Source organism: Saccostrea echinata, unplaced genomic scaffold (genome assembly GCF_033153115.1).
Source record: "Saccostrea echinata isolate AGI-Se365-2 ecotype Australia unplaced genomic scaffold, CSIRO_AGI_Sech_v1 ptg000081l, whole genome shotgun sequence".
Lineage (NCBI taxonomy): Eukaryota > Metazoa > Mollusca > Bivalvia > Ostreida > Ostreidae > Saccostrea > Saccostrea echinata.
The window spans coordinates 1,931,060-1,945,962 of record NW_026889830.1 but is presented as its reverse complement, the minus strand read 5'-3'; the positions used below and the strand labels follow the sequence as shown (position 1 = coordinate 1,945,962).

The window sequence follows — 14,903 nt, the reverse complement described above, 5'->3', positions numbered from 1 at the left end:
TATAAATATTTATCTTAAAACATCGTAATATATGGTTGTAGACAATGTAGATTAAATTGGGCGCGAAAGGTCTCGGCGCGAAACGTCTATAGGGGCGAATGGTCTCGGCGCGAAACGTCAATAGGGGCGAAACGTCCCGTTACCGTTTTAAAGATGGCGACCACCAGACACGTGAAAATAAATTCGGGTTGGAAGAACTTTGAAATTTCACCAGATTTACTCTCTGATAGAGCATTTGAGTCTTTAATCAGCTGTAAAGTAATAACAGATTATGAAATAATTGACCCTAAAAAGAGGAAAAGGAAAAAGACAAATGAAAACGTAAGAAAATGTATTCCAATATTAAAGGGAGGTAATTATACTATGTGTTGACATATCCATGTGCTTCTTCCTAAACATGCTAAACGTCTTTTGAAGTGTGTATTTTAAAATTTTCAATCAAAGTAAATTTAAGGGGTATAGAATGTGTAAACTTGTCTTACTGTTTCATATAAATTAATGGAAAAACGAAATACGCTTTTTGCAGTATTGCTTCAGATAGAATGTTAAACAGAGTGGCAATGTAGGCAGTATACGAACATTTGTTCAAACTTTAAGGGACAAGGAAATTCATGTTAATTCTCATTTTTCTTTCTTGTTTACTGCTACATTTACATATAGCAATGTTTTGTGGGGCTTGAACTGGCCAGACAGATTTGTTTGCTTGATGCCATATTTATAGGAAAATACAGACCTGTATAAATGTCCACCAGGAATAACCAAGATTGGTTTGATTTATTAATTGCTTTTATTTAGTTGATCATTCATTACATTAAATTCCTTAGAAATAGGGTTTGATTGTGCTGTAGGCACTGAGCACACTGAGCATGTATATACACTTATCTTCTTGGTGTAAAAGTATTTAGCTGTAGATATTTTATAATTATCTGCATTTCATTCATTCAAGGAGTCGGGCAAAGTCAAGGAAAGCAAAATTCAAGACAAAGTAGTGATAAAGAAGACATCAAGAAATAAGAATTCCTCCAAAAGTGGAAAAGATTGTAAAACAAGCTCTTCCAGTGAAATTGATGTTTCCTCAGAACTATTGAAATTAGACAACAAAGAACACTCAGTCACAGAAAGCTCAAAAGAAAGATCAACTACAAAGAAAAAACAAAAATTGAAAACACACAAAAAGTTAGATTCTTGGACAGTGACATCTCAATCAATTGATACAGAATTAACAAAACAAAATACTAATAAGAAAGAGAAACAAAAACTAGAAAAATCTAAGGAAACTTTAAAAAATGAGGCAATAAAATCAAGTGAATCCAAGGCAAGTACTGAAGAAATGAAGACAAAGAAGAAAAAAAGAAAAAGATCAAAAAATGAAAAATCTGGTGAATATATATATATTTATGAATTCTTCATGATACTTTTATTCAGGAATATATTTACAGTAAAATTAATTTTTTTAATTTTTTTTTTTAATTTAAGACAGACTTAGTTTTAACAGCATATGAAGAAAATGTCAAGATTGTCATTAAAATTTATTTTCTGTAGTGGAAAGTTACTCAAGTGAAAGAAAAAGAATGAAGATGATGGAAGATTCTGATGGAGATCAAACTGATGTTGTGGACAATGATAAGTTGATTGGTAACATATGTGTACTTATTTAACACATTTTCTTAGCCAAAGTTTATCAACCAGGTAATTGAATATAAGTATAAAAGCACATGGCAACCACTAGTCACATGAAACTGAATTTTGGTTCAATGGATAAACTTTGAAATTTTCTGATTTATGTCTTATAAAGCATCTTAGTCTGTAATTGGCTATATCTCTGTATAATATGGGTTTCTTTAATGCAGATAAAATTTTTGTATTCACAAAAACAGTGACATCTTAGAGCAAAAGGAAATTTAATCGGGGAGTGGGGTGTCTTGGGCTAAGATTGATAGTGGTTGTTTGTGGGTTTTTCTTCTTTTTTTGTTTTGTTATGAGAGTGTTAGTTCACATATTTTACAGAGAAAATGGCAGCGTGGAAAAATTTCTTTGTACCCAAAAAGGTGCTTCAAGCTTTGTATAGAAATAAATTCTTCTCTCCTACTCCAATCCAAGCCATGACCCTCCCCAGTGCCATTAGGGACAAAAAAGATATAGTAGGAGCAGCTGAAACCGTAAGAATTCATTTTTATTTTGCAGTATTTTTTTCTCCATGTAAAAGAAGGATTGACCTACTTTCTTTTCACAGATAATTTGAAATTTGAATCTGCATTTTTTTTTTGGTTGGTACAATTTGATAGGGGAGTGGAAAAACTCTAGCTTTTGGAATTCCAGTTATTCACAACATTCTTGCACACAAAGAAAAAGAGGCTAAAAGTAACACTTCAGTAGGAGAAACCAGTGATGTTGTCTTTGATACTGATGATGATGATGATGATGAAGGGAAAGAAAAGGTAAGAGGATTAGATGAGGATGAAGACAAGTCACATGATGATGATAAAGAGATAGAAGAGTTATTTGAGGATGAGGATGATGATGAAGAAGTAGAAGAGTTATTTGAGGATGAGGACATTTCAGAGGATGAAGATGCAGAAGATGATGCTGAAAATAAAGATTCAGAACAGGTATAATATATGGTACATGGTACAGTGTTAAAGTAAGTCACAGGTATGTTTCTATGTTGCAATATTCACAGGTACTTGTGGACAGGACCTCCCCCCCCCCCCCCCCCCCCCCCGAATATACCCCACAGGTCAAAAAATATTTTTATGTATTTTTTTCATAAATTATTCTTCTAGTACACATTTACAATGTATTCCATAAGAAAAATCCAAAAAATAATGCAGAATTAACGTTTTACTAAAAAATCATACCCGCGGTATTATAAAATAGAGAAGGTAAGTCACTTCCATTTGTGTACACTTGACCCCTCTTGGATATCAGGCCCGAAATATCATTTACCTAATACATGTCACTAAAATGTGTAATGATATCTTGTCTCAGTAGATATTTTTGTCTTTAATCGTGCTATTTAATTGCCCAGGCATTCCATAATAATCCGAGTATTCATTGTCAAACGTGAAAAATGCTACAAGATTTGGAAATGTCAAAGTAGAAATTACGGAAGTGATGCAAAAATGACACCTAGCGTGTAACTCGCGAGTTCTGAGTGTTATAGAACTAAGGGAAAAGTCAGAGGTCTATGAAAAAGTTCGGGAAAATTTTGATAAAGAAGTCGAAATTGATTCATTAGAATTAAATTCTGCTAAAGATTTTCGAGATGAGCGAGGGTAGTCGTCAATATTCCCTTTAAAGGATGTTATCACTGATACCAAATAGCAGTTTAAAAATCGCTTAAACATTATAATCTTGACATGTAACCCCCCCCCCCACTCCACCTCGGCCGCCTTCCCCTTCTGCGTGGACAATATTATGACCTGTGGGGTATATTGGGGGGGGGGGGTCCTATCCACAAGTACCTGTGGCAATATTTAGCTTTTCAATTTCAAATCAAAAATTTTCTTTTTTCCAGATAGAAGAGTTGGGCTGTGTGAAGGTGATTGATGATGCTGACTTCTCTGCACTTGGATTCCCCAATACTGGACCATCTCTGAGAAAGTGCAGTAAGTTCCCTTTGGCTCTAATTCTACAGCCAACAAGAGAGCTGGCTATCCAGGTCAAGGATCACCTACAGGTGGCAGCAGCTTTCACTGATATTACAGTTGGTATATTTATTTAGATTTTTCATAAAATAAATGAAACAATTTTATGAATATACTTGCTTCACATACTTTAGAAGCACAAATTTTTGTGGGAGTAAATTTTCTTTGATTCGTCATATAAAAAGGTTTCATGAGCATTAAATTTTGTTGTTACAAATGTAACCCTACTCATTATATAGTCATATAAAATTTTTTGAGGGAATTAATTTAGTTGATAATTGTTAACAATGGAATTAAATCCCCAACAAATATTTCCGCTTTTACAGTATGTAATTTTTATGGAAAAGGTCAGATTTGTATGTACACCATACTAGAATTTCTCTCCAATACTGTACCACGAAATTTCAATGAACTATAAAAATGGAAGTTCATGTGTTTTATTATGTTGTCTGTAAGTCTTGTTAGTACATGAAGTTAGTTAATTTCACATTTTCTTTGAATTAGAATATTTGGAAATTAAAGAGAAATAGCTTTGTTTATATTAAAAGAAATTTCAAGGTTATTAAATTATATGCACTTATTTCTTGAGATTGCCCCAATTGTTGGTGGAATGTCAGCTGAGAAACAAAAAAGGATTTTAAAGAAGTGTCCAGATATATTGGTAGCCACACCTGGAAGGTTATGGGAACTTATGGAGCAGGTATACACCATATACCAGTACATTTATCTCATTTCATACTGGTAAATCTTTGTTGTGCAGATATATTTTGAAATTCCTGAAATATTTTGGGTAAAAGTGAGATAAAATTCACGAGAACTTTATTTTCGTGCTATTACATGAGATAGTCTGCTCGCAAAAATATCATTCTGGCATATACTTTTATCATTCAAGATAATATACAAAAAATAACAGAATTTGTGAAAATTTTGTCTCACTTATGAATACTTAATCCATTCTTGCAAAAAATAAGGTGTCACAAAAACTTTGTGATCTTCAGTATAAAGAATATTGATAGGGGGCTTATCTCTGAAATGTCAAATTTGTTTTATTAAAAAAGTACAAAAATTTAAGATTGTGAAAAAACTTCATTAACTTTGGCATTGAATGCTCATATATATATATATATATATATATACATGTAACAGTATCTGAATGCTACCTTTGAATGATAAATAGTGATAAATTCTGAGATTCTTGAATTACTTGTTGTTCAGTATATAGATTTTCGGTGAATGATTGATTTCTTTTGGAAGGATCCGTACTTGTCACACATTGATGAAGTGGACAGTTTAGTTATAGATGAAGCAGACAGAATGATAGAGAAGGGTCATTTTGAAGAACTGACTCAAATTCTGGCTTTCATTAACAGGTAAAGAACATCAACTGTAAATATATAACTAACAGAAAAACTCTTAATGTCCTTTGTTGCAGAATATATTAACATACCAAAATTTTCATTTTCATCTCATTATGGATTTGAATTTTGGACTTCATAAATTCATTGCATGTAAGGATGAACAAAAATCAAACATTGATGTAATTTGGGGTGAAAATATCTCCTTGGTTAATATTTGTAGAAATGAGAAGAAGAAACACAAGAGACAGACATTTGTATTTTCAGCCACATTGACCTTGGTGCATGCAGGTCCTCAACGTTCTGTCCGTAAGAAAATGACTCTCACGGAGGAAAAGAAACTAGGTTTGTGGAATTTTCCTCTTGATCATTTGATCTTTTATAGTTATAAGTCTTTTACTGTTGAATGACAATACTGTTGAATTCTTTTTTTTTTCTCCAGAAACCCTGATGAGCAAGATCCAAATGAGGGAGAAGCCAAAAGTGATAGACCTTACCAGGAAGATCGGAACTGTGGAGACACTGACAGAAGCCAGAATAAACTGTACTCTGGAGGAGAAGGTAACCCAACTAAAATACATAAATCTCACTTGTTGGTTTTGTAATGTGATAAGGCCATGGTTACCAAAATCAAAAATTTCTGTGAAACTATTTCCACAGGGCTCTCACACCAGTTTTTGGGACTGGGGCCAGGGCCGTGAAAATTGGGAAAATTAGCGACCTTTTGAGGAGATTTGGGAAAATCATAACTAGACAATATCCATTAAATTCATTATATATTGAGTTTCTGGTGGTTGTTATCAACTAAATTTCTGTTTTGTAATATAGAGAAATATGAATAACAAGTTTAGGAACTGCATATTTTACTAAATGTTCTTTAATATGTGGGGAAGTGACCAATTGGGAAAATTAAAACATTAAATTGGGAAAAAAGGTACCTTTTTTGAATTGGGAATGGGGCCTTTAAACGGCCCCAATTATAGAGAATCGAGAGCCCTGTTCCGAATGCTATTCCTTTTACAGTTTTATTCAGATTTCAATGAAACTGTACCGGTAGCGAAAATGCATTAATGCTTTGAAAATCTTCTTCTCTGCTCCTAGGTACTTAGTAGATAAACTAAGTGCATAATTATGATGAATAAGGATGTCTCTTCCGAAACTGTGAAATCCATGGCTTGGGTCAAGGGTTCTAGTGCTAGGGCAGGGGTATTAATCACGTTTTCAAGATGCATTAGTAAAATACTTTAAAAATCTTCTTTTCTGACTTTCAGTATAAGCAGAGAAATTAAATGCATGGTAATGATGAGCAAGGATGCCTCTTCCAAAATTGTGAAATTCAAAGCCCCAGGGTTAGGGGTTACCTGTGTTACTCTATAATCAGTAGAGTCTGGTGGAACTCTGTTGATTATATAGTGAAAGTACATTAATGATTAGAAAATCTTTGCACTTCTTGGCTTCTAGGAAGCAAACTGAGTACAAAGTTGTAATGAGCAATGGGTGGTTTTACCAGAATGGGGAAATTTGGATCACTGGATCAAGTGTTCTGGTGCTGGGCTGGGCTCTGTTGATCTTGCCAGGAAATTTATACTCTAGAGATATTGTTCCTTTTTGCTATTCACCTATGATATTTAATCACTGTAAATAATGTAACTGATAGATCAGTTGAATAAGAGAACTACACAAGGATTTTTAATGTATGATACAAAAAATACATAGTTTTCCATTGCCAGGTAGACTTGTAAATAATAGATGAATATTAATTAAATGAGACAAAAATACCTTATCTTTATACATTAAAGTGACAGCTGGGTGTGCATTAGCACTGGCTACTTGCCTGTGTTAGCCAGTGCTATTACACTTCCATATGTTTCTGAGTACTAAACTAATTTATTGATCCCTGATCATCCTACTTCTCTTGCTTTTTGGCAACATATCTAAATCTTTCAGATTATTTTATTTTATACTCCTATGAGTCCTTTTCAGTGTTGTATTATACTCAAGTGACCCTTAAGGCCTTTGGGCCTCTTTTTCTTTACAGGATCTGTATCTGTACTACTTTTTGACCCAGTACCCGGGTCGTACACTGATTTTTGCCAACAGTAAGGACTGTATTCGACGTCTTGTTTCCATCCTCACTCTCCTCAAAACAGATCCTTTACCTCTTCATGCTGATATGCATCAGAAGCAGAGACTAAAAAACTTGGAGAGATTTACTGGTAAGTTAAATATACAGATCAAAAAGGACAATATAAATTTAACTTCTCAAATACAAGAAAAGGAAAAACTTACACAATTGTGTGTTAATTTTGTGTCCTACATGTGTTCTTATTTCTCCATAAATTTACTCAAAATGTAAAACCTTCTGTTTGTCTTCTAAGCAATTTGCAGGTCAGTTTAAGACATTCTTTTTTTAATTGTAGCCAATGACAATGCTGTACTGTTGGCATCTGATGTTGCTGCCAGAGGTTTGGACATTCCTAATGTAGAACATGTGATCCACTACCAGGTTCCACAGACAGTAGAGGTGAGGATCTAACATTTCTCTCTATTCATGTCTCCTGTATACATGAGGAAATAATGCATACTTTTACATTAATTATTGTTATTTCAGTTAGTAAATTAATATTAAGTATGAGAGGGCCAACAGATCGGATACTAATCCATAACTGTATTTTCTGAATTGTTTTCAAAGATTCATTTCTCATATAGACTCTATTCTCTCTTCTAGTATACTTGGGTTTTCATTCTTAAGTACCTTTTCTTTGGAAATGAATTTCACAGATAACTAAATCTATCTAAATGTTGAAAAATTTGAAGTATTTTTTTTTACTAGCAAGTCTGAAGTTTATCCCTTGGACAATTTTTAATGTTATTATGTACAATAATAAATTTAAAGTTTTGACCAGAAAAACAATTTTTACAATATGCTAAAAATTAAAGTGGACAATATTGGAAACAAAATGGAAGACTAGTCTGAAAATAGTCTCTGGAAATTGTGTTAAAGATATTGCATTATTGATTATGATGATTATGCTTGTATAAGAGTGCCTCAAAGTTTTCATCATTTTGACAGATTTAGTTATCTGTAACATTCATTTTCTCTTTAGCTTTTAAACTGGAAGTTTTACTATACCTGCACTAATGAAAAGATAACTTGTGCTAAGAATGATAACTCCAGTTTAAGAGACGAGAGGATAGCAAAGCAGTGCTGTTTATCAATTTTGATGCAAATTCCAAAAAAAACTCTGTGAGCCAATGCTCAATAGTAATACTCCCACTCTTATGTGAATATACACTCTCATGAATCCCACTATATGGCATGCCTAAACAAAGAGTGTGCTAAAATTTCAAACATCTGCTTTGAGTAGTTTCTGAGAAAACTGTGACGGAATTTTTGTACAAACAGACGCATGGATAAACAGGAAGTTGACATTAGATTAATAAAAAAATGAATCCCACCATATGGTATGCCTAGACAAACAGTATGCTAAAATTTTAAGCATCTGCGATGAGTAGTTGCTGAGAAAACTGCGACAAAAATTTGGTATGGACAGACACACAGATAAACAGGAAGTTGACATCGGATTTGTACAGAAATGAATCCCACCATATGGCATGCCTAGACAAAAACTGTGATAAAATTTCAAGCATCTGCGATGAGTAGTTGCTGAGAAAACTGACAAAAATTTGCTGCAAACAGACAGACAGACAGACAAACACACAAAGGCAAAACAGTATACCCCCCTCTCCTTTGGAGTGGGGGTATAAAAATGTTACAAGAATTACTGTTTTTAAACACTATACATTAAATTTTAGTGTCAGTTTAAAGTCCAAGGACACACTTGACTTGATAGATGTGAAAGTGATGTGACTTGCAATTCAAGTTAGAAACAATACAGCTATATTTAATTTAGACCTTGCCTTGTTCATTTTCAAAGCAATTACTTTGGTAAGCTTTTACCCTTTTGTTTTGCCCTACAGTTATATCACTTGAAAATTATGTTTTTCAGAATTATGTCCATAGAAGTGGAAGAACAGCCCGGGCCATGAAGGAAGGCCTGAGTGTCATGCTTATTTCACCAGAAGATGTGAAAAATTACAGGAAGATTACTCACACCCTAAATAGAAGTAAGATACAGTGATTCATAATAAAATTTAAATAAAAATTTGTTAAGGTGTGCAGAACCTCTTTTTGTAGAAACTGGAAGCACAAAAATAGTAAATAATATATCACTACTGCTGCTGCAAATTTTCTACTTGATACCAGAGCCCAATCTAACAAAAAAAAAAACTTATAAAGACCAAAATGTACTTTAACACTTTACTAGTAGTTTTTTCTTTTTCTGAATTTAGCATATATTAAGACAATTCAGTAATATATGTTTTTACAAGAACAGATGACCTGTTGTTATCTTTTTTCATCCATCTTTGTGTGCTGGTCCTAAACTTTTGAAAATTTTCAGCTTCCCTTCTGGAACCTCAAGAACCAATTTTGGCATATAGCAACTATGAGTGGAGAACAAAATTTGTGAATTTCATGGTCCCTGTTCCCCTAGGGTCTGAGGATTGGGGTTTTAACCACAAAAATTAATGTAATGTTAAAAAATCTTCTTCGTTACTTGTGGACATCAAGCAGTCAAACTGTTGGCATGATTGTAATTAGAACCAAGTTTTGTACTAAAATTTCGAAATTCATGGCCCCAGGGTCAGGAATTCTTGTATTAGGTTTGGGCTCTATAGATCAGATAGTCAAAATGCATTAATTCTTCAAAAACCTTCTTCTCTCCCCTGTATATTTAATTATTTATCAGACAAACAGAGTCATTTGTTTCTTTAAGGTAGGACTTATGTACAGCAAACAATGATATACAAATCTGTGCATCATAATGGTGTAATATTTTCATTCAGGGGCTTGAAAAGGATGAACTTTTAATTAGACTAGAGAAATTGAATTTGTAGAGTTCTATGTAACAAAGCATTTCAGACATCCTTGGTTTTCTACTGTATATCACTCTAAGCATATTGTTTCACTTTTTTTTTGTTTTTTTTTTTTTTGTTTTTCATAGGTGAAGATCTTCCAGTATTTCCTGTGGAATACCAACTTCTATCAGCTTTGAAGAAAAGACTGAACTTGGCAAAAAGAATTGATGTAGAAGAGCATCGGTAAGATTGGTCCTTTCTTTCTTACTTTGCAGTTTTCATTTTAATATTTTTCCAAATGACATTTAAAAGAAAAAAGCTCATACATGAGGTACATGATACATCCATTTAAGACACAAAGATCCATCAGAATTAGCCTTACCTTTAATGTCTTGCAAAAACATTTACAGTAAAACTCGGTTATAACGAAGTCACTGGGACCTGTGAAATTACCGGTACTTCGCTATATCCGTAATTTGTTATATCCGTATAAGAAATTCTTTAAATTTATATAGCTGGGGATCCAAGAAAAATTCGCTTTATCCGTGAATTCACTATATCCGTGTTCGTACTAAACGAGTTATACTGTAAAGGATAAAACTTCTGTGTCTTATTAATTCAAATACTCATGTATGCTGTCAATTTATTCAAATCTCAAAGCATTTGTTATTATCATATTTTGATGTTTGAAAAAGTATGGCATTTTATTAAAAAAAAAATGAATAAAGATAATGATTGTTAGTCAGATATTTAAAATATAAAATATTTTGTAGGTTTAACAAGAAAAAGAGACAGAATGAATGGTTTGAGAAGGCAGCTAAGGAGATGGACATGTTGATAGATGATGAGGAACTGTATCCTTTCATGTCATTTATAATTCTCTTAAAACTATTAATTATTATTAAATAGATTTCTCAAGTAAAACAATAAACTTTTGAAGTACAAATTTTAATGTTGGAGAGAATAGTTCTCGGAAAGCATTAAATTATGCCATAGTCAAACATAAAAATCTCAATCAATGGAGACAGTTTATAAAAAAATATCCTAGAGCTTGCAATAATAAAGTTGAAACTCTAATTCATTAAGTGTTGGGACCACAGATTCACTTTGTTACATCCCTTGTACTGGACACATAAGTTCCAGGTATAATAAATGTACACAAGTATATGGCCGATATATAGAATAGTGTAGAAGATATAGTTATATGCTCGTGACCCCTCAATATTAACGTCCGATGACCTTTTTTTTTTGCATGTCAAGGAATTTTTGATAGTGCACCCCAACTGAAAAATATTTTATTGTGCCCTCTGACCTCCCACCCCCAACTGAAATTGCTTCCTACGGGCCTGAAGTATAGTACACACAAAAAGTTTTTTGCTGACACAGTTCATTTTTTCAATTCGTGGAAAGCTTTAAGTTTCAATATTATTAATTAACTATGATTCCTTCTGGTTTAATCCAATTTAAGCCTGTCATAAAGAAAGAGGGTAAAGTGTTACTTCTAGTCCACATTAGAATGCCTTGACCTTTGATAAGTTTAAGTGACCTTGGAGACTCATTTGAACAGTCAGGAAGAAAACAGGACTTGAAAAGCATGAAAACTGAACTGGATCAGATGTTAAAACAGAGACTGGCACCTCAGGCATTCACCGGAAAATATCTCACTCAATCAGGAAAACTAGACATATCTGCTGATGAAGGTAACACGTTGTATTCTTTGAAGATAAGAATTTCATCACATAAAAAAAAAAAATGATGGAATTGATTTATTGCTTTTAAAATAAATGAAGGGAATGAATATAACAATTGCATGTATTTCTTGCATCTATTTGAGAATCTGTGTATTGTTGGAATTTCTATAGTGGGTGAGTTATCCATACATTAAGTGCAAATTTCACAGAGTAAGATATGCAGAATCTTTGAATTTTGGTGGCATCACAGCTGGAATGTTTTAATGCATGTAAAAATTACAAGTCATAAAACGATCATCATTGTTGATTCTTTTCTTTCAGAGAAGAAAGATGCTCTAAAAGTTGTCAAAAAAGACCGGAAATTACAGCATAAACTTCTGGAATCCATCCCTAGCAGTCAGAAACGTCATGTCAAAAAGAAATCAAAATGGAAAAAGAAAAAGTAAATTGATATGTTTTATTTATCTCAATACTTGTTCTGTTGTTGATCATTTCCCAAACAGATGCCAATGAACTGCTATCCTGGAAATGAAAAAAAAAAAAAACTTGATTATGAGTTTGCAGCATTTTAATTCCAACTGTTCTCTGAAATACTGGGAGTATTTTGTATTGGATAGAAATTACAGAGAAATATCTCCTGACAAAATGTGTTCACTCGTGATGATAAGGCCTGGTGAAACCTTTTTCTGTTAATAAATGTTTTACACCTGTGTCTGTCATATTTATGAATGTGAAAAAATACCTTATGTTATTGTTCTTTACCAAAGGCTTATAAATCTTTATCAAGCAGGTATGGATAAATTGATAAAAATGTACGATTTTCAGGAAAGTTGAAAAACATTCCTTAAATCATTATCGTTATTCTGGTAAAATACAGTCTCTATTTTTATTAATGTCGAATTTTGTTTTCATTTGTTTTTATTTCGCGATTTATTTTCTTGCTGTGGCCTTCAATTCAACATAAGCTATATCTACGACGTTTTATCAAATAACAATATTCATTTTAATGCCTATGTTGATTCTATAAATCTCTTTGAACTCGAAATAAAAGATACCACAGAGTCTGACACATCTGTTTCATATTTAGATATTTTATCAGAAAAAGACGTTAATGGTAACCAAACAGCAAAACTATATGATAAACGTGATAACCAACTGTTCTACCGTCTACTTCCCTTATTTATGTAGTATAAATATACCCTAATCACCTGCATATGGAGTTTATGCTTCCAAGTTGATTCGAAATGCAAGAGCATGTACTACATACGAGCAATTTTTAAAACGAGGTAAGCTTTTGACAAATAAGTTGATGCAAAAAAATATCAACAGTCTCGTTTAAAGTCAACATTACGCAAATTCTATGGTCAATACAATAACATTGTCAACTAATACAATCTATCATTAAGTTGAATGCTGACTGACGTTTTTCACACAAATTGTTAAGCCATTATTTTTACACTGAATTGTCTACGGATTTTTCCGTTTTCCCGATCATAACAAGGAGCACACGGCGAATGTGACCGGTCGACATGGGATATTTTCTCCTCCATGGCACTTGATCCCACCTGTTTTTAGAAGTCTGTGTTTGCTTTGCTCCAAATTTGTGTTGTTTCAGTGGACTTTTGAGTTTATCTTCATATTTCATTGAATACCTTGAAATAAGTTTGATTCGATCTCTTAACATAAATTTTCAAAAAAATGCCTGAGATTTATTATAATTTCAAACTTCAACAAACCCAGAACTCCAGGAATCCCCGAGAAATCAGCTTGGAGTTGATGTAAAATATTGGAGGGAGCGTTCACAGCATACAGGGCATAGTTCATCCTGCAGTTGATGATGCCGTGAATAAGTTCCATTGGAACATAATTGTCCACCCCTCTGTCATAAACATAGGTTACCCAGTTCAGAATAGTGGGCGGGTGAGTGGTGGTTATCGAGACTTGGCGGTAGGTTCGGAAGGAAAAGTAATTATCGCGGACATAACTGAAAATATAACATTTTGGATACAGAAAAGGCCTCTCTCCTACATGTATAAAAAAAAGAACAAATTTCTTGTTTTGAAACAAATTAACTAGTTCTCAAATTATTACATTCGAATTGCAGCATTATGTTATGTATAATCAACATCAGGATGTACTTTATTATAATGAGAGAAATTTCCATCGGTACATATAACCGGATTCCGCATCTTCGGTACTCCATCTAAGGTTAGATGCAGGTGACGGAATCAGTCGAGGTTTGTGAACGCTTATCAGTGGATAAATTGAAAATCTTTTCATTATACAAAAGCAAAGTTTACATTTGTATTTGAAAATATAATTATCTTTTACATAATCTGATTAACACTTGGCCAAACAATGTTAATTCTATTAATAATGTGTCTTAACCCCTCCTAATTTTTTTTTCTCGCCTGCCATTTTCTCCCATGCTCTAGTCCTCTCCCCATATCCTCTCCAACTTCCATCGTACCCTGTCCTCCCCTCCCAAATTTTTGATGAAATACTGTATATTTACTGTAAAGAAAATTGATATATTCCTTCACTTTATAGCCATGCAGGCCCATGACATTTTACTTCTCGAGCATTAAAATGAGACCAGGAAAATTGTATCGGCAGCAATTGTGCAGGTTCCTCTCTCTCGTTTAGTATTGTCTACGACTTACTGTACAAGATAGGGACAGCCTTGACTCACGACATACGACAACGCCCCTCTCAGGTTCACGACGTGTTGCTGTCTATTCGGAATTCCTCCTATAATGCACTGGCTCAAACCCAACAGAACTACAAAACAGCGCAGGTTCTCTGTCATTGTTCGTCGCGATTAAATCTTATCGGTCTTTGATGACACGATAAACCCATATGATATCTTTCCTTGAATTTTCCGGGTTCCTTTATGTTCTTATCTGAATCATCCATTACAGAACATTTACGATAAAACTTTTTTTACGATAAAAAATATGAAATGTGAAAATATATATACACTTTTTCCAGCGATGTTCTTAAAAAATATCTGTGCCACTTGATTGCAGATTTAGTCTGGTGTTGTCTTCCGTGGAGGTGATGCTTGACACGCTTATGTTAAATTAGAAATGAAAGTTTTACAACAGAGTAAGCAAAATAAGCAAGCTGGTTAAATGAACTTGCACACTTGATTTTCTAAGATAAGAATGAACAGATTCGATGTTAATTTGGAATTTGGATCACAAAATTGTCCATTTTCTTTGAAATGATTTTAACAACTTTGGTGGTCCTTGCGATCTTACGAAGACTTTCCCTTTATACTCTAATGA

General features: G+C 33.3%; 2 protein-coding genes across 2 annotated transcripts; one reads left to right on the top strand and one right to left on the bottom strand.

Moving 5' to 3' along the window:
* Window positions 1-151: 151 nt before the first annotated feature.
* Window positions 152-12,677, top strand: LOC133176704 (ATP-dependent RNA helicase DDX24-like). The gene is made up of 17 exons (XM_061311774.1): window positions 152-321; window positions 947-1,379; window positions 1,543-1,635; window positions 2,008-2,159; window positions 2,286-2,609; window positions 3,518-3,706; window positions 4,237-4,347; window positions 4,902-5,017; window positions 5,226-5,347; window positions 5,445-5,563; window positions 7,041-7,218; window positions 7,423-7,526; window positions 9,013-9,130; window positions 10,069-10,165; window positions 10,696-10,776; window positions 11,459-11,622; window positions 11,935-12,677. Exons 1-17 carry the CDS (start codon window positions 154-156, stop codon window positions 12,057-12,059), a joined length of 2,694 nt encoding a protein of 897 aa, XP_061167758.1. The 5' UTR covers window positions 152-153; the 3' UTR covers window positions 12,060-12,677.
* LOC133176768 (uncharacterized) lies at window positions 12,102-14,422 on the bottom strand. The gene is made up of 3 exons (XM_061311839.1): window positions 14,277-14,422; window positions 13,340-13,597; window positions 12,102-12,135 (listed from the first exon to the last, which is right to left on the bottom strand). The coding sequence occupies exons 1-3, from the start codon at window positions 14,420-14,422 to the stop codon at window positions 12,102-12,104; spliced, it is 438 nt and encodes a 145-aa protein (XP_061167823.1).
* Between the last annotated feature and the right edge of the window lie 481 nt (window positions 14,423-14,903).

Excerpts from the sequence above, each read along its gene's own strand:
- LOC133176704 (XM_061311774.1), top strand. The coding sequence starts at position 154 with ATGGCGACCACCAGACACGTGAAAATAAATTCGGGTTGGAAGAACTTT. Across the intron at positions 1,636-2,007 it reads GGACAATGATAAGTTGATTG|AGAAAATGGCAGCGTGGAAA; the intron begins GTAACATATGTG and ends CATATTTTACAG. Across the intron at positions 9,131-10,068 it reads TACTCACACCCTAAATAGAA|GTGAAGATCTTCCAGTATTT; the intron begins GTAAGATACAGT and ends TGTTTTTCATAG.
- LOC133176768 (XM_061311839.1), bottom strand. The coding sequence starts at position 14,422 with ATGACAGAGAACCTGCGCTGTTTTGTAGTTCTGTTGGGTTTGAGCCAG. Across the intron at positions 13,598-14,276 it reads GGCTGTCCCTATCTTGTACA|TTATGTCCGCGATAATTACT; the intron begins GTAAGTCGTAGA and ends TTATATTTTCAG. Across the intron at positions 12,136-13,339 it reads GGAGTTCTGGGTTTGTTGAA|GATAGCAGTTCATTGGCATC; the intron begins GTTTGAAATTAT and ends TTTCATTTCCAG.